The 23,845-nt window shown below is 36.8% G+C and overlaps 1 protein-coding gene across 1 annotated transcript in view; it reads left to right on the top strand.

Moving 5' to 3' along the window:
• Nucleotides 1-23,845, top strand: part of PHTF1 (putative homeodomain transcription factor 1) — a 62,680-nt gene that overhangs the window by 26,631 nt on the left and 12,204 nt on the right. The window contains exons 5-14 of the mRNA XM_007462469.1: nucleotides 2,014-2,170; nucleotides 3,381-3,515; nucleotides 4,971-5,130; nucleotides 6,008-6,181; nucleotides 6,269-6,358; nucleotides 8,340-8,561; nucleotides 11,401-11,529; nucleotides 11,924-12,196; nucleotides 12,976-13,107; nucleotides 13,622-13,708. Coding sequence (XP_007462531.1) covers nucleotides 2,014-2,170; nucleotides 3,381-3,515; nucleotides 4,971-5,130; nucleotides 6,008-6,181; nucleotides 6,269-6,358; nucleotides 8,340-8,561; nucleotides 11,401-11,529; nucleotides 11,924-12,196; nucleotides 12,976-13,107; nucleotides 13,622-13,708 — 1,559 coding nt within the window. The remainder of the gene's footprint in view (nucleotides 1-2,013; nucleotides 2,171-3,380; nucleotides 3,516-4,970; nucleotides 5,131-6,007; nucleotides 6,182-6,268; nucleotides 6,359-8,339; nucleotides 8,562-11,400; nucleotides 11,530-11,923; nucleotides 12,197-12,975; nucleotides 13,108-13,621; nucleotides 13,709-23,845) is intronic.

Raw genomic sequence — 23,845 nt, 5'->3', positions numbered from 1 at the left:
CTTTAGTATATGTGCTGCCAAAGCAAGCACTACTTACTTATATTCTTTAGCATGTTAAGGACATATTTTTATATTCCTAGTATTTTAGAAAAGATGGGCATTTAAGAATTACAAATCAGGGACAAATGTCTATTTTTATAGAATGCTTTTTCACTACTAGAGTTGGACCAGACTTCACAGGTTAAAGGCACAGCCCTTCCCAAGACACCAGCCTTACTTTGGGAGTCCCTAGGGCTACCCTTACTCTGACCAGCTGGCTACAGTTTTGAGAGTCTGCCACTCACTCCCTCAGACTTAATAATTCACTAGAATGACTCAAAGCACTCAGGAAAGTGCTGTCGTTACAGTTTTATTGTAGCAGAAGGATACAAATTAGAAGGGGTGCATAGGGCAAAGTCTGCGAGGTCTTCAATCAGGAAGTTTTTGTCGCCCTCAGGGATGTGTTACCCTTCCATCCATGATGGATAGCAGTATGCACAAGGTATTGCCAACCAGAGACGCTCACCCAAGCTTTGGTATCCAGAGTTTTTATTGAGGGTTTATTATGTAGGCATGTTTGATTGAGTCACTGGCCAAGGAGTTAAACTCAGTCTTTAGCTCCCATTCCCTCCCCAAAGGTCAGGCTGATACAGTGTGGCTCAAAGCCCCAGCCCTCTAATTCCATAGTTGGTCTTTCTGGTGTGGCTACTCCTATCGTTAGTCATTTTATTGGCATAAACTGTCCTCTGTGGTCCAAGGGACCCACCATGGATAACAAAGATACTTCATAATTTGGAAAATTCCAAGGGTTTAGGGTTACCTCCCAGGAATCAGGGACACAGACCTTTTACACAATTGGCAATTGAGATGATGCATATGCATGCGATCAAAACTACATCATATTAAGTTATTAAATTACATCAGTTAAGTCTCAGTCAACAATTCCTTTAGTGCCTAACATGTCTGTGCCAGGTACTCTTCTAGGCTCTGAGAAAGATTCCTACTATCCTACTAGCATAAACCCTATATGATCTTGGTGAATTATTCTTTTGCTGTATTGTCAAATTTACTTTGATAGTATTTCAGTCATTCATTCAACAAATATTGAGTGCTTACTATGTGCCAGGTACTGATCTAGGTACAGCAGTGAACAAAATAGACAGAAATCCCTGCTTTCATGGTGTTACTTTTTAGAGGTAAATTTATATCCATGTTCACAAGTCAGCAAGGTCTATAGTTTATTGTTTTGGTGCTATTGTTGTTATGTTTGGGTATCAGGGTATTAGGGAATGGAATTAATTTTTCTCCACATAGAAAAGTTTGTATAGCACAAGAATTATCTTTATGTCAAAGTCTGAAAGAACGAATCTGTAAAATTGTATCTGGAAGTTTTGGGAGATAATTTGTGATATCTTTCTGTTTCTTTCATTACTTTTTTCTTTGGACATTTCATACTCACATACAAAGAGGCAACGTAGCATGGCAGTTAAGAGTAAGGACTCTGGGACTTCCCTGGCAGTCCAGTGGTTAGGGCTCCATGCTTCCACTGCAAGGGGCATGGGTTCCATCCCTGGTCGGGGAACTAATATCCTGCATGCCACACCTCAGCCAAAAAAAAAAAAAAAAGAATAAGGATTCTGGAACCTGGCTGCCTTGGTCCAAATCCCAGCTCTGTTAATTGCTACATATAACTCTGGGCCCTGGAGAACACTGGGTCTCTGAGCAGAGCAGTACTGCAGAGGGTTATACAGTATCTAGTTGTTTTGTGCTGGAAAGTCTTTCAGAATATCTAGATTGTCATATTTCCAGAAAGGCAGATCCTTTGGACACATCATTCTTCACTTGCTCTGTGATCTAGGGCTTCAGGTTTTCACTCAGCTAATGTGCAGGTGGATTGTATTGTAGAAAATTATGCGCTTTCACTTGTATACTTCTTTAAATGATAGATTTTTGGAGAAATAATCTGTAGAGTTATTAGAATTGGTTTTAAAGATAAGCCCTAATGCTTTCCACTTTGAAATCTCTTCTTTTCAGTTATAGCACTCGTGTTCTATTTTATGATGCCTATCATGAATGTAAGTGAAGTACTTGGACCCTTGTGCCTTATGTTACTCATGGGAACTGTCCACTGTCAAATTGTGTCTACCCAGATGACAAGGCCATCGGGAAACAATGGAAGTCGGAGAAGAAGGTGAGATGGGAAATTACACTTTCGGTTGTGTATTTTCTGGGAGAGGCATTGGAGAGCAAAATCTTTGAGTAAATTAATACAAAATCTTCCTCTTTTGCATATATTTTTCATTATTTTTTTGGCTTAAAAAAAAAAAAACACCAAATGCTTTACTTTTACTTTTCTCCCTGATGCTTAGAAACCTTGTCATGAACTTTTAATCCAAGGGGGATGGGGGTTTGTCATTCAGTACCGTTGTTTAAAAGGAAAATTCCTACACTGTATGATTCCTTGTCAAAATTTACCTTAAATAATGATTTGAATGAAAAACATTCTTCTTCATAATTCAGTCTCAAAATGTGGTGAAAATTCACTATAAACAAGGATCTTAGTACATTAGGTTAGTGCTACTAAAATTTTTACCTTTTTTCAATAGTATACAAAAAGAATGGCTTTCTAAGTGTTCTAAACTTTTAATAAAGGTTTAACTTTTCTACACATTGAATTCATGTCTAGTCTTTATTGATTATGTGCCGTTTGTGGGGTTTGGAACTGTTAAAGGTTTCTTAGATATACATGGTATTATCTTACAAAAGTCATCTTTCTCAGAGTATCTGTAGATTTTTGTTCCCCCAAGGAGTTACTATATAAGATTTTTTCATTTGGTGCAAAGAATTTCAACATATTTATACTTATTTTTGAATGTTATTTTCAAAACTTTTTTTTTCCAGGAAAGAATATTCCTTGAAAATTCAGTTTAATTGATTTAATGTTTTCTAAGGAAATCAAATATTGTTCTGTGTCTCATTGGTATTTACAGGATATATCTTTTCACTGCATAGAATATCAAAAAATTGATCACTTGCTATTATTTTGTGTTCCCATGATTAAATGTGCCAAATGGGTAGATTTCTGGCATCCATATTTAAAGAAATTGTTCATGCTTTCTGTGGCTCCTGAAAAGACTATTGGTCATACATATGAAAATTTTCCTTCTAGTTATGTTTTTGAATGGCATTTCTATTTATTTAATGAATGAACAAAATGGTAACTTAGCACTTTGTTCTGGAACCTGTTTTTGCCCTTAAGTCAGAAATGTTCCTGTCTAATTTATCCTCATTATACGAAGTTTATTTTACTTAATTTCAGGTAGTAGTCAGTAGGGATATTCTGAGTAGAAACAGAAAAGGTCCTGAATAATCTAAAGTTGTTGAAATATTTTTTTTTGTAGAAAATTACGAAAAACTGTAAATGGTGATGGGAGCCGAGAAAATGGAAATAACTCCTCTGATAAAGCCAGAGGAACAGAAACTTTGGAATCTGCACCCTTTAATGGTGGTTTTTGGGGGACTCTCTTTGGCAACAGGTGGGAAGTCTTACATTGGAATTTTTACTTGATTTTGTGTTCACATCAGTGTTTACATAGTATATAATCTGATTAGGTTTTAGGAATACACAGTGTAAGCATATTATCATTGTGGTGAGATTTTTTTTTTTTTTTTTTTTTTTTTTTTTTTTTTTTTTTTTTTTTTTTTTTTTTTTGCGGTACGCGGGCCTCTCACTGTGGCAGCCTCTCCCGTTGCGGAGCACAGGCTCTGGACGTGCAGGCTCAGCGGCCATGGCTCACGGGCCCCGCCGCTCCGCAGCATGTGGGATCCTCCCGGTCCGGGGCACGAACCCGTGTCCCCTGCATTGGCAGGCGGACTCTCAACCACTGCGCCACCAGGGAAGCCCTGTGGTGAGATTTTTAAAGGTTCTGGAATGATTTGCTTATTTGAAATGGCACCACTGTCTGTCATGTTACCCATTAGTCCAGTAATCTACCATAAAACTGTCATTCTGTTTGATCTTTAATGGCTTTTTAGACCACAAGATTATGGAAATATAAATGCTCTTGAAGGGTAAATATTTTAAGTCATATTGGCCAACATCTTGAGAGAATGAAGAAATTTTAAAAGATGAGGTATTTTTCAGTATGAGAGCTGATTCCTCCTTAGATGTGGGGTGCAGGACAGGAGGCTGGTGTTGATGGGCTGTAGGACAGAAAGGGAAATGAGTCCAAGACACATTCGACCTCCTTCATGATTTTGTAGGTTGTAGCAGCGCTAGTATGACTCGAAGAAATGCTTATTTTATCATATGTTAATGTTTGTGACTCAAAAGTCAAGTGCTTTTGCAGCTTTGTTTTTGAAGACGAAGTATGTTCACATATTTTTCTAAAGATAAGTTGACACTCTTTAGTTGAAGCGTTTGAGTTCTTTGTGCTGAACGTTGTGCTGGGCACTGGGCATTCCTCTTCTCAGTTATTTTACCATCTAATTAGGAAGGTAAGAGTAGCAGGTATGGTACAGTCACAACAATGTAAAAATATCATAAATGATATCATGCTGACTAAAGGCCATGCAGTTCAGCAGAAGGAGTGAGTATTCTGGGGTGGAGTAGTCAGCAGGAGTCAGGGAGGAGCTGAGAGTTGCTGGGCTTTGAAGCACAGGAGAGGGGAAGACATTCTATGAAGTGACACAAACAGGCAATGTGAGGGCGGGGTTGGCACTGCGTTTGAGAGGGAAGACTGTGGACCCACTTCCTTGCAAAATCGAAAAGAACAGGCTTCCTCTCAGCTAACTGACCCAAGTCTTTGGAGACTAGAGAGAGAACTGGCTTCCTACGCCCTTAGGCAAGCTAGAAGCCTGAAACATACAATTTCTGAATCTTCTTGATTTCCAGAATAATATATTGTACTCCTCAGAAGAAAGTGACTTCACGAAAGATATTACTTTCAAAAAACTAACTAGTAATCTTTTTTTTCCTTTTTAAAAAATAGGATGAAAAGAGTAAAATTAATATGTAGCAAAGGGACAGAGACTGACAATGACTCAGGTTGTCTGCATCCTATCATCAAGAAGAGACAGTGTCGACCAGAGATGAGAATGTGGCAAACAAGAGAGAAAGCAAAATTTTCAGATGGAGAAAAGGGATGCAGGGTAAGATTTAGATGAGAGTAAATATTACAAGGTCTTTTCTTTCCTGTGTAAAATTTTTCTATTCTTGGACTCTGCTAGAAACACAAAATAGGTACTAATAGATTTGTGTCATTTGAAATGTAAAACTACAGGATGTGAAAAGGAGAACATCATGAAGAATAACGTGAAGACTGTACCTTATTCTTCTAACTTCTAGGACCAGAACTTGCTATTGCATCTGCCCCTGGTCCAGCCTTAGTAGGAGACTGGTAGATTCAATAAACAGATTAGTGTGGAGGCTGCTGTGTCGTCTTCCAGAGAGGTGGTGATAGTGTGTTGAGGTTTGGGAAACTATTTTCCAGGTTTAGGTATAGGCGTCCTGCTTTATGTCTAAAACTAATTACACTCTTACTTTATAGTCTTGAAATATTTTCTTATTTGTTAGACTGGCATTTATGAATTAGAAAAAGCTAATCTTTTTGAGCCATTACTGCAACCAAGCACTATTCTAAGTGCTTTAGAAGTAGTGACTCACTTAATTGTTTCAACAGCTCTGTGAGATAGGTGCTTTTATTATCATCGCTTTTCAGATGAGGAAATTGAGGCCCAGAGAGATTTAATTATTTACCTACAGTTCCATAGCTAATAAGTAGAAGAGCTGTGATTCAGACTTGAGTTTGACTCAAGCCTGTGCTTCTAACCTCTACATAATACTGCCTCATCATTTAAGCTATTTAGTTTCAAGAAAGTTTAATATTTTTCTTTATTGAGACCAACTAATAGGTAGGTTTGTTCAGTTTTGGTTTAGTTTACTTTTACTGCTTCTTAGTTTTTATACATAGGCTAACTGGAGTATTTTGGGCTGTCCCCTGTGAGGAAACTGCTGTTCTCTTTGTAGGAGCCATTTGGGCGTTTGGGCAATGGGATTTCAGATGATCTGTCAAGTGAGGATGATGGTGAAGCCCGGACACAGATGATGACACTGCGGAGGAGCGTGGAAGGGGCCTCAAGTGACAACGGCTGTGAAGTTAAGAATAGGAAATCAATACTTTCAAGGCACCTAAACACTCAGGTAATTTTTATTTTAGCTTATAAAAGTATAGGCATTAACTCCCAAGTCACAAGGTATTTAACATGTTTTCCTATCGTTTGTTGGCAGGTAAAGAAGACCACTTCCAAGTGGTGTCCTGTTGTGCGGGATTCAGATAGTCTGGCTGAATCAGAGTTTGAATCGGCAGGCTTCAGTCAGGTAACATATCCTTTTTCAAGGCGTATTCTTGAGTGTAATAACTGTATCCATTCCTTTTTTTATTGGTTGTCCTAAAGTTGTGTGTATATTTGCCTGCCCCTCCCCTGCCTCCAACTATGTGTCTACCTATCTAGAAGCTTTTATATGACTGCTCACCCCAAGAAAGAGAACGAGCTCTTTGTCTTTGATCTAATCTTAAAAGTATCATAGATTATGCCCAGAGAAAGACTCCTCAATCCCTAGATGATGAGAAGGCTACTTAATATTCACTTGGAATATGCAGTTTATTCTTAAGCATCGTTCCTTTGTAAGTGGTATTGATGCTGATGGGGACAGATATTTGAGAAAGGACCCCTGAGAGATGGGAGCAGTAAATCTCATCATGAAAGCTAATGGGAATATTGTACATTTGGGACATTATAATTCAGAGGTGAGGAGAGTAGATGGTGGTGGCTTTTGTTTTGATTGACAAGGCAGCTGGGGTTGTGGAAAAACTTTCATATCTATGTTTGTACCACAGGAGAGCTGCAATGTCCATCCTTTTCTCAGCCTGATTACCCTTTTCCCTGTTTGGCTGGGCCCTGGACGTGACTAGGTCTACAGTCAAGCTCACAACATTTAGAGTAGAGGACACTTGGGTGTGTCAGTAGAGGCCCAGCCACACCTGCACCCAGAGTGGGCCCTCTGGATGTGCTTGCAGGAGTCACCCCATCCCAGGGCACCTCACTTGAACAACCCCATGACTTGGCAATAACTTCTCAGAGGGAGTCCTCTCTGATAGTCTGTTAGAGAGTCATCAGAGTTTCACATTTAACCATGAAAATGTATTATTGTTGTGTGAAGCCTTGTCAACATAGTGATCGGTGTGTGAAAGCTTGCCAGCCATCACCATAGGTAACTTGTTTTCATTTTATTTCAGATATATAGTTGTTTTGTTTTGTTTTTGAAATACAGGTAAACATTTATTATAAAATACCTTTCACTGCAACAATATGGATGAATTTCAGGAATATAATGTTGTAAAAGTAGTCAAACATAAAAAATAGCTATTTTCAGATTTCACCTCTAACAAAGTACAAAATTGAAGTTAATCTATGCTCTTAGTAGTCATAATGGTTGTTTTCCTTGAAAGGGAATAGCACAGAAATAGGGGCAGGAGAGCTAGTAATGCTTTGTTCATTGGTTTTGGTGTTGATTACACAGACATGTTTCAGTTGTGAAAAATTTATCAACCTATAAACTTATGCACACATATTTAAGAACGCTGTATTTCAAAAACTTAAAATAAGAACATATTCATCTAAAACACAGAAATCACAATGAAAAAAACTAAAAAAAAAAAAAAATTAATTTCATGACCCAAAAACTGTCACTTCATTTTTTAAAAAATTTTAAGGCTTTACAGATTTTGTAGTTATAAAATTAATGTAAGGATGTTATAAAAATTCAAATGAAGAAGTATATTTAGTAAAAAGCAACCATTTCCACTTACTGCCTCCCTTCCCAGTATAATGAGTCCCTCACTGTTCCCCACATCCCCAGATTGAATCCATGCTGTCCAGAGGGTGGTTATAGTTCCACATATTTATTTTCCTTTGCGTAAGAGAGCATACTATATATTTAAACATATATCATTTAAAAAACATAAATAGGAAAATTTGTTCTGAGTTTTTTTTTTTTTTATCTTGTAGGGCTTTGCCTTATCAGTACATAAGACAATACTTCATTCTGTTGAACATCTGCAGAATATTCCAGTTTATGAAGGAATTTATTAAAATGTGTAAAATTATGACTACTTAATTTGTTTCCAGTTTTTCATTATTAAAAGCAATTCAGAAAAATCCTTGTAGATAGATGGGTTTATCCACTCAGGTTGCCGTAACAGAATACCCCAGGCTGGGTAGCTTAAACAACAGAAATTTTATATAGTTGTTTTTAAAAAGGAATATAAAAAATAATTTGTTTTTGTTTTCCCTTAAAGGGCTGTAGATCTGGCATGAGTGGTGGCTCTCGAAGCCTCAACATGTTGAGAAGAGACTCGGAGAGCACCCGTCATGACTCGGAGACAGAGGATATGTTATGGGATGACCTGCTGCACGGCCCTGAGTGCCGGTCGTCTGTCACCAGCGACAGTGAGGGGGCCCACGTGAACTCCCTTCACTCAGGGACCAAACGTGACCCCAAAGAGGATGTTTTTCAGCAGGTCTGTAAAGGTGATGATAATAATAGCTGATGTTTACTGTGTACTTACCATGTGCCAGGCACTGTATTATCTCATTTAACTCTACAATAACCCTGTAAGGTGGACACTATTATTATCCCTGATTTAGAGATGAGGAAATTGAGCATAGTTTGTAAGTGAAGATATTGGAATTAGAACTAAGGGGGAAGCACTCTTGAATTCCCCTAGCCTAAATGTTTCTTCCTAGGCCTTTTTCTCATTATTTTCCTTAGAATGATCCTTAATGTTCATTTTATACGAGCAGGGTACATTGTTTGGGGCAGTAACCTGATATTATATTTTCATAGACATAACAGTATTATATATGAATTACTATGAGATGGCATTGCTTGCTTCTCTAATAATGTATAAAGCAAGTGATGCTTTTAATTTTAGTTTTTCTGTTAATATCATAAAATCAGATAGCCTGGAAATGGGGATTCTTTAGAAGGTGATTTCAACCTTACAATCAATATAGGAATTCATTCTACATCTGCAGAAATTTTTTTACTAGAAATTTTTTGGACTCTGCTTTAGAAATTTTTTACTAATCATTTTTTTTATGTAGGAACAATAGTTCCTACTTCTTAGAAGTATTGTGATATATCTAATGAGATAATACAAAGTGCTTAGCACAATGCTTGGTGTTATCATGTTGGCATGTTTATTACTATCCACATCAGACAATCAGGCTCTGCTTAAATACTTGTGGAGCTGGAGTGATGGTTATTTCATGAGCTTTTTCCACTGCTGGATAGATTAAATGATTAAGAAACGGTTCTTATATCAGCCTTTCCTATGTTTAATGCCAACGATCATGATTCTTCTTAGTTTTATTTTTTTTAGGCTAAATAGTTCCACAATGACTTAATAAATAGTGGGTGATGGATATTCATTTGTTTAATTATTGACTTTTCTTGATTCTAAGATACCATTGATTTAGGTTACACATTTTAATGAAAAAAATTCTGCTTCATTAAATGTATACAGTTTTCAAAAACTAACTAGAAACAACATACATTTTATAATTAAAGTTTTAAGCTTTTTCCTCCAATTTTGCTATCAAAGTTTGTATTTAAATATTCTTTGCATTCAGTCTGAAGACTCATCTAAATTACCTTAGCCCTTGGTAACTATGAATAGCATCGTGATGATTTTCACCTCCTTTGCACTTTTGGGATTTATAGGATAATTTTAAGGCATATGTAAGAATAACTAGGTATGATGAAACTCACTGTGTTAAAGGGAATTCATCATTTCCCAATTTTCCCACCTAACCTATTCTTCTTTTATTCCCCATATTTCTAAATGTCACCCCTAACCACCCAAGTTAGAAACCTTGGTGCCATTCTTGACCCCGCCCCCCATGTTTCCAATCAGTCATCACATTGTCTTGATTCTGCTGTATAATACATACATCTGCCCACCTGTGTCCACACTGCTTGGTGCAGACCACCATCAGCCCTCGTCTGGATCCTTACAACAGCTTCTCTAGGCTTGCTCTGCTTCGTTTCATTTTCCACACTGCAGCCAGGATGATCCTTCTAAAATACAAATCTGATGCCATTCCCCTTACAGTCCTTTAATTGCTTTTTTTTTTTTTCCATTCTGGATTATTTCTTTCTGTTCCTTTATTTGCTCTGATAACAGTCTTGCATGGTATAGTTTAACTCAACTAAACTTCTTTCAGTTTCCTCATGTACTTCTGGATCTTTACACAAACTGGTTTATTTGCCTGGAACACACTTTTCTCCAATACCTATTCCTTCGTCTCACTCTTTTTTACTTTTCGGGTCTTGGCTTGAGTGATACTCCCTTAGGAAGCCTTTTCTATATGCTCCTTTAGCATTCTTTCCTTCCCTTATCATGCTGCACAGTAACTTTATTTAATCATGTCTCCATAAGTCTGTATGCTCTGTGATGTCAAGGACTACATCTGTCTTGTTCTTTATTATATCCATAGTACATGTTACATAGTAGCTGCTTAATAAATATTTTTTTGGCTAAATCAATTAATAAATCCATAAATGTGCATCAGCATTATGCTAAGCATTATTGTAGAAGGAGAAGAAATACACCAGATGGTTGTTTTTTAGTAACTTATATATTTGGGAACAAGATGATTTTATGGGACACAATAAAAGCAGCATATAATTAGATGCAAATTTATCTGATATAGACTGTAAGGGTTTTTAATTTCAGAGAAAGGTAACATGAGTGAGGCTTGTGGCCATCAGAGAGGACATGTTGGTGAAATGGGACTTGAGTTGGTACTCGAAGAATAAGACATGATACGGCAGAGGAAAATACGGGGCTGTTTCTATCTCGACCTTTTCCTCTTGAGCTTACTATGCTTTTCTGTGTCCTGATTAGACCAGAGAAAGGTTTACCTTCTCAGTCATTCCTGTGATGTTAAGGCCTGTTAGTACCTCTCCCGTGTAACTTCCTACTATCCCTGGTCTAGTCATGATGCTGTAGAAATGCTTTCCTTCTTGATATTCCATTAATACACCCAGCTTATCCTCACTTCCATACATTTAGTAGGGAAGCAGCCTTGGAGATCATGTAATCCTACCTCCCATCATTATAGGAGACACTTAGCCTCTCTCCAGGTAAGAAATTGTTTTTCGTGAAAAAAACAAACAAACCAGAAACCAGCATCATGGAGGTGGTAATTGGAGTGATGAGTTTTGTGAGGGGGAGAATAGGATGACAAGGCTGAACCCTGGCAAATGTGGCCCGGGAGCTAGACAAAGGGAAAAAAAAAATAATGGAGGAAATAAAGAAGGAGTGGATGGAAATATTTATTTTTTCTTCTCAGAACCATTTATTCTGGCTTCAGAACTCAAGTCCTGCCTCTGATCGAGTTAGTGCAATAATCTGGGAAGGGAATGAGTGCAAAAAGATGGATATGTCTGTGTTGGAAATAAGTGGTATCATCATGAGCAGGGTAAGGTTTAATACGTTTTTGGATGTTTGGAAAGATCTATTTAATGATCAGCAGCTATTTCATAGAATGTATTTAATGATCAAAACGTTGACTCTGCTTTTGAAACACAAGTATGTGTATCTTAAATTTTGTAGTCAGTCTTCACTAGGTAGTATATTTTTTTATTTGTTACAGAGGTCTCTGTGAGCGTGATCAATTGTTCAGGTAGACTCTACAAATATTCCTTATCTCTTTCAAGCCTAAAAGTCATAAATCTGTACATCATTTTTATTTGTATTTCTTTTAGATTTAAAACAGATTTAGTTTTTAATAATCTAAATAGTATTTGATAAATACTGCTTCACAACTCCATTTAGCTGTGCAGTAATGATGGATATTTTAAATTAATTCCCAGGTTAATGCGTATCAGCAAGGAGTAGGTTATCAGATGCTGGGAAATGTCGTCACCATCGGATTAGCATTTTTCCCTTTTTTACATCGACTGTTCCGAGAGAAGAGCCTTGACCAGCTAAAGTCCATCTCAGCTGAGGAGATCTTGACTCTCTTTTGTGGGGCACCACCTGTTGCACCTATTATTATCCTGTCTATAATTAATTTTTTTGAGCGACTGTGTCTTACTTGGATGTTTTTTTTCATGATGTGTGTGGCGGAGAGAACATACAAACAGGTCGGTAGGCAATTAAGTAAAATTTCTTACCTCTGCTTTTGTATATGGTATTCTGTTGAGTTGCTTTTGTTCCCCTGATTTGTTCTCTCTCCAGAAGTTAACGTGGGCAGTGGAGGCTTGATAAGTGAACTTTTGGTATTTGTGGGTTTAACGCTTGTGATACTGATTATTCACAAATGACATGCTGTAATCTGAAATTTTGCTGAGCCTACTTGCAGGAGTAAAGTGGCTGAGCCAGTGAGTGAGCCTAGCTGATTGCTTAGCACCTGCACCTCAGTGTGCCCTTGATGTTTTGTATATGTAGCATATGTAGTAATTACCAAAGTGAAAATGCTTCTGTGAAAAATGGCCAAGTGAGAAATAAACTTACTGAATTTTGATAAGAGTTTGGGATTGAGGGCTTAATGTATTGGTGATATGTGCAAAAAATGTGGTTTTCGATGGAAATGTAATTTGGGAGTAAGCTAGAATTTTGTATAAACATTTGAGTTTGTAAAGGTGGGGATTCACAAAGGTCTCCAAGGTATATTCCTTGAAAATGTCAAGAGTGTAGCATGTTGTGAAGAAGTATATTACTACACAATGTGCTTTGCAAGCGACAGGTTAATGAGCTAATAACAATGTTTTTTCACTGCCTGTCTTAGTGACCACTGATTAGAACTTGATCCTTTTAATATTTTTTATATGCTGGGAATATTGTTTACAATTATGTAAATATACACACAGTGACACATGTGTACGTTTCACTTTGTGTTTTTTTTTTTTTTAACCTCCTCTAGAGATTTTTATTTGCAAAACTCTTCAGCCATATTACTTCTGCCAGGAAAGCTAGGAAATATGAAATACCTCATTTCAGACTTAAAAAGGTGGAGAACATTAAGATATGGTTATCACTGCGTTCCTTTCTAAAGGTGAGTTTTAGCTGACTAACCATGGAATATCTGCAGTAATACTCAGAAAACATGCTCACTGAAATTTCTGGTGGCAGATACTCAGTAGGCAGGGTAGTTCTATGTACTGGACAGATATCAGTGGCTGACAGACTTGCTGGACACCAGGTTGGGAGTGATCTATCTGCAGAGCTGGTAGAGCTAAGTAAATAAGACCTCAGAAAGGGAAAAGAAAATTTAAATTCCTAGGGCAGAGTGATAAATTGAATGTCTCATCTTTTTCTGACTTTTGGGGGGAGTATTCCAGCTGAAAATATGTTCATGAATCAATCACACCCTTAATTTGAATGGCATGGATCTCAGAGCTTAATTAAAGTCAAATATGTCCCAAATATATTAAAACCCTGTGTCAGAAACGTCTTATAAATGTTCATTTTCACGCCAATATAGTAAGATTGGGAGTGTAAATGATGTGAGGGCTGTTGCCGTCTCCGGCAGTGACCTAAAACACTAACCTATGCATCTCACTCCACAGAGACGGGGCCCGCAGCGATCAGTGGATGTGGTTGTGTCTTCTGTCTTCCTACTGACACTTTCCATTGCTTTCATTTGTTGTGCCCAGGTAAGAGTTTCAGATCTATTTCAGTGGAAAATGGAATATAGAGCTCACTTTCTGTTTTAAATCAGTTCACCGTGTTTAAGCGTGTGTGTGTGTGTGTGTGTGTGTGTGTATGTGTGTGTGTGTGTTTGTATGTATAGACAACGGACATTTGTATCTCACAGCTCTGGGAACTGGGGAGTCCAAGGTTGAGGTGCCAGCCTGGTTATGTTGAAGTATATATATTTTTAATGTGTCTACATTTCTTTTGCTAGTTTGAATACTTGTTAATTTTTCTAACTTTTTAAAAATTTTTTTAAAAAATTATTTTATTTAATTTATTTATTTTTGGCTGCGTTGGGTCTTTGTTGCTGCATGTGGGCTTTCTCTATTTGCGGCGAGTGGGAGCTACTCTTGGTTGCGGTGCGCGGGCTTCTTATTGCAGTGGCTTCTCTTGTTGCAGAGCATGGGCTCTAGGAGTGCGGGCTTCAGTAGTTGCAGCACGTGGGCTCAGTAGTTGTGGCTTGCAGGCTCTAGAGCACAGGCTCAGTAGTTGTGGCACACAGGCTTAGTTGCTCCGTGGCATGTGGGATCTTCCTGGACCAAGGATCAGACCCATGTCCCCTGCATCGGCAGGTGGATTTTTAACCAATGCACCACCAAGGAGGCCCTCTTCTAACTCTTGAAGTGAGAATAAAGATAATTTTTAGTCCTTTAAGGCTCTAAGATCATGGTAATTTAATTTTAATTGGCAATTTTTGATTGTTAATAAAGCTATATACCATTATGGATACAAAATGGTGATTTTCCAACTCCATCGTTTCTTCTAATTTTATTAGTTGTCACTCTAAAGTAGACTTTTTCTTTTTTCCCATTTATTCATTCATTCATTTACTACGCTATGGACTCCTGTGTTCTTATTTTTATCCAGTGGATTATAAACTATTACTATGTTTTGATGCCTAAATTGTCCCAGATTTGGTCAGTGGGAGACCCTTAAAGCCCCTTCCTGTGTTCTTTTGACAGGTCCCTGTATCTTTATTTATGTTGGTACTTCTGTGTTTTCTTTATTACAAGAAGTTACAGCCTTATCCTGTACCTTTCCATTGATTGAATTTTAACTGAATTCTGCTATGGTCAGAAAACATGCTCTGAATGTTTTTAGTCCTTTGAAATATGTAGAATTGCTTTATTATCTAGTATATGGTCAGTTTTATTAAATCTTCCATCAGCACTTTGAAAGAGTTTGTATCCCACTGTTTTGGAGAGCAGTGTTCTCTCTATATAAATTAGCCCAAGTTTATTAGTTGTATTGCTGAAACTTCCTGTGTCCGTACTCATCTTTTTGGTTTGCTTATTCTGTCAGCCACTGAGTGAGGTGTGGTCAAGCCTGCTCCGATGGTGGATTTATCTTTGTCTCCTTTTATTTCTGTCAATTTTTGCTTTATACGTTTTTAAGCACTGTAACTGGGTGCACACAGATTTAGAATTGTTATCCATCTCCTTGGTGGATAGACTTTTATGTCCTTTATAGTTATTTTTTTTCTCAATCCAGGATCAGTTATTACATTTAGCTGTTATGTCTCTTTAATCTTCTTTAATCCTAAACAGTGTCAGACTTTCTTTACCTTTCATGACCTTATAAAATGTCTCTATTTCTAATGTTTCTTAACTTAAAGTCTACTCTATTTGATATTAATTTAACTACACCATCTGTGTTTTGATTAGTTTTTGTATGCAATATCTTTGTCTACCCTTTTTCATTTATTTTGTCTTTGTATAGTTCTATCTCTTATAATCAGCATATCCTTTTTTGGTTGCTTGTTTCTTTTTCTTTCTTTTTTTTTTGCTGTTAAACTATGAAAGTGCTTTAATATCTTTAGTGATATCTTTTTTTCAATGCTGAAAGGTTATTTTATTAATTTATTTTGGTAACAGATCTGGGTTTATTACAAAATATATTTTCTTTTTGAGCTTTTTCCCTTTCTCTCTCTTTTTTATTGAAGTATAGTTGATTAACAATGTTGTGTTAGTTTCAGGTGTACAGCAAAGTGATTGAGTTATACACATACATGAATATATATTATTTTCAGATTCTTTTTCCTTATAGGTTACTACAAAATATTGAGTATAGCTCCCTGTGATATATATACCGTATCTTCTTTATCCATTCATCTGTCGATGGACATTTAGGTTGCTTCCATGTCTTGACTGTTGTAAATAGTGCTGCAATGAACATTGGGGTGCATGTATCTTTTTGAATTATAGTTTTGTCTGGATATATGTCCAGGAGTGGGATTGTAGGATCATATGGTAACTATTTTTAGTTTTTTAAAGAACCTCCATACTGTTCTCCATAGTGGCTGTATCAATTTACATTCCTACCAACAGTGCAAGAGGGTTCCCTTTTCTCCACACCCTCTCCAGCATTTATTATTTGTAGACTTTTTCCTCATGGTCATTCTGACTGGAGTGAGGTGATACCTCAGTGTAGATTTAATTTACATTTCTCTAATAATTAGTGATGTTGACCATCTTTTCATGTGCCTTTTGGCCATCTGTATGTCTTTTTTGGAGAAATGTCTACTTAGATCTTCTGCCCATTTTTTTATTGGGCTCTTTGGTTTTTTGTTATTCAGTTGTTTGTATATTTTGGAAATTAATCCCTTGTCAGTCTCATCATTTACAAATATTTTCTCCCATTCTGTAGGTTGTCTTTTTGTTTTGTTTAAGGTTTCCTTTGCTGTGCAAAAGCTTTTAAGTTTAATTAGGTCCCATTTGTTTATTTTTGTTTTTATTTGCATTTCTCTAGGAGGTGGGTCAAAAAAGATCTTGCTGTGATTTATGTCAAAGAGTGTTCTGCCCACGTTTTCCCATAGAAGTTTTATAGTATCCAGTCTTATGTTTAGGTCTTTAATCCATTTTGAATTTATTTTTGTATATGATGTTAGAGAAATGTTCTAATTTCATTCTTCTACATGTAGCTGTCCAGTTTTCCCAGCACCACTTATTGAAGAGGCTGTCTCTTCTCCATTGTATATTCTTGCCTCCTTTGTCATAGATTAGGTGACCATAGGCGCATGGGTTTATCTCTCGGCTTTCTATCCTGTTCCACTGATCTATATTTCTGTTTCTGTGCCAGTACCATACTGTTTTGATGAATGTAGCTTTGTAGTATAATCTGAAGTCAGGGAGCCTGATTCCTCCAGCTTCGTTTTTCTTTCTCAAGATTGCTTTGGCTATTCGGGGTCTTTTGTGTTTCCATACAAATTAAAAATTTTTTTGTTCTAGTTCTGTGAAAAATGCCTCTGGTAATTTGATGGAGATTGCACTGAATCTGTAGACTGCCTTGAGTAGTATGATTATATTAACAATATTAATTTTTCTAGCCTAAGAAACCAGTATATATATACATATATATATATATACTCTTTCCATCTGTTTGTGTCTTCTTCAGTTTCTTTCATCAGTGTCTTATAGTTTTTGGAGTACAGGTATTTAGCCCCCTTAGGTAGGTTTATTCCTAGGTATTTTATTCTTTTTGATGCAGTGGTAAATGGGATTGTTTTCTTAATTTCTCTTTCTGATCTTTTGTTGTTAGTGTATAGAAATGCAACAGATTTCTGTGTGTTAATTTTGTATTCTGCAACTTTACCAAATTCACTGATGAGCTCTAGTAGTTTTCTGGTAGTGTCTTCAGGATTTTCTATGTATAGTATCATGTCATCTGCAAACAGTGACACTTTTACTTCTTCCTGTCCAATTTAGATTCCTTTTATATCTTTTTCTTCTTTGAATGCTGTGACTAGGACTTCCAAGACTATATTGAATATAAGAGGTGAGATTGAGCACCCTTGTCTTGTTCCTGATTTTAGAGGAAATGCCTTCAGCTTTTCACTGTTGAGTATGATGTTAGCTGTGGGTTTGTCATATATGGCCTTTATTAGGTTGAGGTATGTTCCCTCTATGCCCACTTTCTAGAGCGTTTTTAATCATTAGTGGATGTTAAATGTTGTCAAAAGCTTTTTCGGCATCTATTGAGATGATCATGTGGTTTTTATTCTTCAAATTGTTAATGTGGTGTATCACACTGATTGATTTGTGGATATTGAAAAATCCTTGCATCCCTGGGATAAATCCCACTTGATTATTTAATGTATTGTTGGATTCGGTTTGCTAGTATTTTGTTGAGGATTTTGCGTCTATGTTTATCAATGATATTGGCCTGATTTTCTTTTTTTCTGATACCTTTGTCTGTTCTTGGTATCAGGGTGATGATGGCTTCATAGAATGAGTTTGGAAGTGTTCCTTCCTCTGCAATTTTGGGAATAGTTTCAGAAGTGTAGGTGTTATCTCCTCTCTAAATGTTTGGTAGAATTCGCCTGTGAAGCTATCTGGTCCTAGACTTTTGTTTTCTGGGAGTTTTAAAATCACAAGATTCAATTTCAGCACTTGTGATCAGTCTGTTCATATTTTCTATTTCTTCCTGGTTCAATCTTGGTAGATTGTACCTTTCTAAGAATTTGTCCATTTCTTCTAGGTTGTCCATTTTATTGGTATATAGTTGCTTGGAGTAGTCTCTCATTTCTAATTTATTGATTTGGGCCCTTTTCCTTTTTTTCTTGATGAGTCAGGCTACAGGTTTATCAATTGTGTTTATCTTTTCTAGGAACCAGCTTTTGTTAATAGTTTTATCGATGTTTTCTATTGTTCTCTTAGTCTCTATTTCATTTATTTCTGCTCTGATCTTAATGATTCCTTTACTTCTACTAACTTTGGATTTTGTTTGTTCTTCTTTCTCTAGTTGCTTTAGGTGTAAGGTTAGGTTGTTTATTTGAGATTTTTCTTGTTTCCTAAGGTAAGCTTGTTTTGCTATGAACTTCCCTCTTCGAACTGCTTTTGCTGTGTCCCATAGGTTTTGGATCATCGTGTTTTCATTTTCATTTGTCTCTAGCTATTTTTTTAAAATTTCCTTTGATTTCTTCAGTGATCCATTGGTTGTTTAATAGCATATTATTTAGCCTGCACGTGTTCGTGTTTTTTTCTTGCAGTTGATTTCTAATCTCATAGTGTTGTGGTCAGAAAAGATGCTTGATATAATTTCAGTTCTCTTAAATTTACCAAGGCTTGCTTCGTGGCCCAGCATGTGATGTATCCTGAAGAATGTTCCATGTGCACTTGAAAAGAATGTGCATTCTGCTGCTTTCAGTTGGAATACTCTATACATATCAATTAAGTCCATCTAGTCTAATGTGTCATTTAAGGGCTGGATTTTCTTATTGATCTTCTGTCTGGATGATCTGTCTATTGATATAAGTGGGATGTTAAAATCCCCCATTATTATTGTGTTACTGTCAATTCCTTTTTTTATGTCTGTTAACATAGGTTCTCCTATGTTGGGGACACATGAATTTACAATTGTTACATCTTCTTCTTTGATTGATCCCTTGATCATTATGTAGTGTCCTTCTTTCTCTCTTGTAACTGTATTTTAAAGTCTATTTTGTCTGATATAAGTATTGCCACTTCAGCTTTCTTTTCATTTCCATTTGTGTGGAATACCTTTTTTTAAACATTTTTATTGGAGTATAGTTGCTTTACAATGGTGTGTTAGTTTCTGCTGTATAACAAAGTGAATCAGCTATACATATACATACATCCCCATATCCCCTCCCTCTTATGTCTCCCCCTGACCCTCCCTATCCCACCCCTCTAGGTGGACACAAAGCACCGAGCTGATCTCCCTGCACTATGTGGCTGCTTCCCACTAGATCTCTGTTTTACATTTAGTAGTGTATGTATGTCAATGCCACTCTCTCACTTTGTCCCAGCTTACCCTTCCCCTACCCATGTCCTCAAGTCCATTCTCTACGTCTAAGTCTTTATTCCTGTCCTGCCCATAAGTTCTTCAGAACCATTTCTTTTGTGATTCCATATATATGTGTTAGCATATGGTATTTTCTGAATTTCTGACTTACTTCACTCTGTATGACAGTCTGTAGGTCCATCCACCTCACTACAAATGACCCAATTTCTTTTTTTTTATGGCCGAGTAATATTCCATTGTATATATGTGCCACATCTTCCTTATCCATTCATCTGTCGATGGACCCTTAGGTGCTTCCATGTCCTGGCTATTGTAAATAGTGCTGCAGTGAACATTGTGGTACATGACTCTTTTTGAATTATGGTTTTCTCAGGGTATATGCCCAGTAGTGGGATTGCTGGGTCGTATGGTAGTTCTATTTTTAGTTTTTTAAGGAACCTCCATACTGTTCTCCATAGTGGCTGTATCAATTTACATTCCCAACAACAGTGCAAGAGTGTTCCCTTTTCTCCACACCCTCTCCAGTATTTATTGTTTGTAGATTTTCTGATGATGCCCATTCTAACTGGTGTGAGGTGATACCTCATAGTAGTTTTGATTTGCATTTCTCTAATGACTAGTGATGTTGAGCATCCTTTCATGTGTCTGTTGGTAATCTGTATACCTTCTTTGGAGAAATGTCTATTTAGGTCTTCTGCCCATTTTTGCATTGGGTTGTTTGTTTTTCTGATATTGAGATGCATGAGCTGCTTCTATATTTTGGAGATTAATCCTTTGTCAGTTACTTCGTTTCAAATATTTTCTCCCATTCAGAGGGTTGTCTTTTTGTCTTATTTATGGTTTCCTTTGCTGTGCAAAAGCTTTGAAGTTTCATTAGGTCACATTTGTTTATTTTTGTTTTTATTTCCATTCCTCTAGGAGGTGGGTCAAAAAGGATCTTGCTGTGATTTATGTCATGGAGTGTTCTGCCTGTGTTTTCCTCTAAGAGTTTTATAGTGTCTGGCCTTACATTTAGGTCTTTAATCCATTTTGAGTTTATTTTTGTGTATGGTGTTAGGGAGTGTTCTAATTTCATTCTTTTATATGTAGCTGTCCAGTTTTCCCAGCACCACTTATTGAAGAGGCTGTCTTTTCTCCATTGTATGTTCTTGCCTCCTTTACCAAAGGTAAGGTGACCATATGTGCTTGGGTTTATCTCTGAGCTTTCTATCTTGTTCCATTGATCCATATTTCTGTTTTTGTGCCAGTACCATACTGTCTCGATTACTGTCTGAAGTCAGGGAGCCTGATTCCTGCAGCTCCATTTTTTGTTCTCAAGATTGCTTTGGCTCTTCGGGGTCTTTTGTGTTTCCATACAAATTGTGAAATTTTTTGTTCTAGTTCTGTGAAAAGTGCCATTGGTACTTTGATAGAGATTGCATTGAATCTGTAGATTGTTTTGGGTAGTATAGTCGTTTTCACAATGTTGATTCTTCCAATCCAGGAACATGGTATATCTCTCCATCTGTTTGTGTCATCTTTAATTTCTTTCATCAGTGTCTTATAGTTTTCTGCATACAGGTCTTTTGTCTCCTTAGGTAGGTTTATTCCTAGGTAATTTATTCTTTTTGTTGCAATGGTAATTGGGAGTGTTTCCTTAATTTCTCTTTTAGATTTTTTATCATTACTGTATAGGAATGCAAGAGATTTCTGCACCTTAATTTTGTATCCTGCTACTTTACCAAATTCATTGATTAGCTCTATTGGTTTTCTGGTAACATCTTTAGGATTCTTCATGTATAGTATCATGTCATCTGCAAACAGTGACAGTTTTACCTCCTCTTTTCCGATTTGGATTCCTTTTATTTCTTTTTCTTATTTCTTTTTCCTCTCTGATTGCTGTGGCTAAACTTCCAAAACTATATTGAATAATAGTGGTGAGCGTGGACAACCTTGTCTTGTTCCTGATCTTAGTGGAAATGGCTTCAGTTTGTCACCATTGAGAACAAAGTTCTCTGTGGGTTTGTCATATTTGGCCTTTATTATGTTGAGGTAAGTTCCCTCTATGCCTACTTTCTGGAGGGTTTTTAATCATAAATGGGTGTTGAATTTTGTCAAAAGCTTTTTCTGCATCTATTGAGATGATCATATGATTTTTCTCCTTCAATTTGTTAATACGGTTTATCACATTGATTTCGTATATTGAAGAATCCTTGCATTCCTGGGAATAAACCCCACTTGGTCGTGGTGTATGATCCTATTAATGTGCTTTTGGATTCTGTGTGTAGTATTTTGTTGAGGATTTTTGCAACTATGTTCATCAGTGATATTGGCCTGTGCTTTTCTTTTTTTGTGGCATCTTTCTCTGGTTTTGGTATCAGGGTGATGGTGGCCTCGTAGAATGAGTCTGAGAGTGTTCCTCCTTCTGGTAGATTTTGGAAGAGTTTGAGAAGGATAGGTGTTAACTCTTCTCTAAATGTTTGATAGAATTCTGTGAAGCCACATGGTCCTGGGTTTTTGTTTGTTGTAAGACTTTTGTTTGTTTGTTTTTGTTTTTGTTTTTGTTTCTGTGGTACGCGGGCCTCTCACTGTTGTGGCCTCTCCCATTGTGTAGCACAGGCTCTGGACGCGCAGGCTCAGCGGCCATGGCTCACGGGCCCAGCCGCTCTGCGGCATGTGGGATCTTCCCGGACCGGGGCACGAACCTGTGTCCCCTGCATCGGCAGGCGGACTCTCAACCTCTGCGCCACCAGGGAAGCCCTGTTGTACGACTTTTAATCACAGTTTCAATTTCAGTAGTTGTGATTGGTGTGTTTATATTTTCTGTTTCTTCCTGGTTCAGTCTCGGGTGGTTGTGCTTTTCTAAGAATTTGTCCATTACTTCCAGGTTGTCTATTTTATTGGCATAGAGTTGCTTGTAGTAATCTCTCATGATCCTTTGTATTTCTGCAATGTCAGTTGTTACTTCTCCTTTTTCATTTCTGATTCTATTTATTTGAGTCTTCTCACCTTTTTTCTCTATGAGTCTGGCTAATGGTTTGTCAATTTTGTTTATCTTCTCAAAGAGCCATCTTTTAATTTTATTGATCTTTGCTATTGTTTCCTTCATTTCTTTTTCATTTATTTCTGATCTGATCTTTATGATTTCTTTCCTTCTGCTAATTTTGGGGTTTACTTGTTCTTCTTTCTCTAATTGCTTTAGTTGTAAGGTTCGTCTGTTTATTTGAGATGTTTCTTGTTTCTTGAGGTAGGATTGTATTGCTATAAACTTCCCTCCTAGAACTGCTTTTGCTGCATCCCATAGGTTTTGGGTTGTCGTGTTTTTATTGTCATTTGTTTCTAGGTATTTTTTGATTTCCTCTTTGATTTCTTCAGTGATCTCTTGGTTATTTAATAGTGTATTGTTTAGCTTCCATGTGTTTGTATTTTTTACAGATTTTTTCCTGTTACTGATATCAAGTCTCATAGCATTGTAGTTGGAAAAGATACTTGATATGATTTCAATTTTCTTAAATTTACGAAGGCTTGATTTGTGACCCAAGATATGATCTCTTCTGCAGAATGTTCCATGAGCACTTGAGAAGAAAGTGTAATCTGCTGTTTTTGGATGGAATGTCCTATAAATATCAATTAAATCCATCTTGTTTAATGTATCATTTAAAGCTTGTGTTCCTTATTTTCTTTGTGGATGATCTGTCCACTGGTGAAAGTGGGGTGTTAAAGTCCCCTACTATGATTGTGTTACTGTTGATTTCCCCTTTTATGGCTGTTAGCATTTGACTTATGTATTGAGATGCTCTTATGTTGGGTGCCTAAATATTTACTATTGTTATATCTTCTTCTTGGATTGATCCCTTGATCATTATGTAGTGTGCTTCTCTGTCTCTTGTAATAGTCTTTATTTTAAAGTCTATTTTGTCTGATATGATAATTCCTACTCCAGCTTTCTTTTGATTTCCATTTGCATGGAATATCTTTTTCCATCCCCTCACTTTCAGTCTGTATGTGTCCCTAGTTCTGAAGTGGGTCTCTTGTAGAGAGCATATGTACGAGTCTTATTTTTGTATCCATTCAGCCAGTCTATGTATTTTGGTTGGAGCATTTAATCCATTTTCATTTAAGGTAGATATCGATATGTATGTTTCTATTACCATTTTCTTAATTGTTTTGGGTTTGTTATTGTACGTTGTTTTCTTCTCTTGTGTTTTCTGCCTAGAGAAGTTCGTTAAGCATTTGTTGTAGAGCTGGTTTGGTGGTGTTGAATTCTCTTAGCTCTTGCTTGTCTGTAAAGGTTTTAATTTCTCCGTCGAATCTGAATGAGATCCCTGCTGGGTAGAGTAAACTTGGTGGTAGGT

The sequence above is a fragment of the Lipotes vexillifer genome, unplaced genomic scaffold, assembly GCF_000442215.2.
Source record: "Lipotes vexillifer unplaced genomic scaffold, Lipotes_vexillifer_v1.1 scaffold1029, whole genome shotgun sequence".
Classification (NCBI taxonomy): Eukaryota; Metazoa; Chordata; class Mammalia; order Artiodactyla; family Lipotidae; genus Lipotes; species Lipotes vexillifer.
The sequence above is the reverse complement of the archived record's forward strand: the minus strand, read 5'-3'. Positions and strand labels throughout refer to the sequence as shown.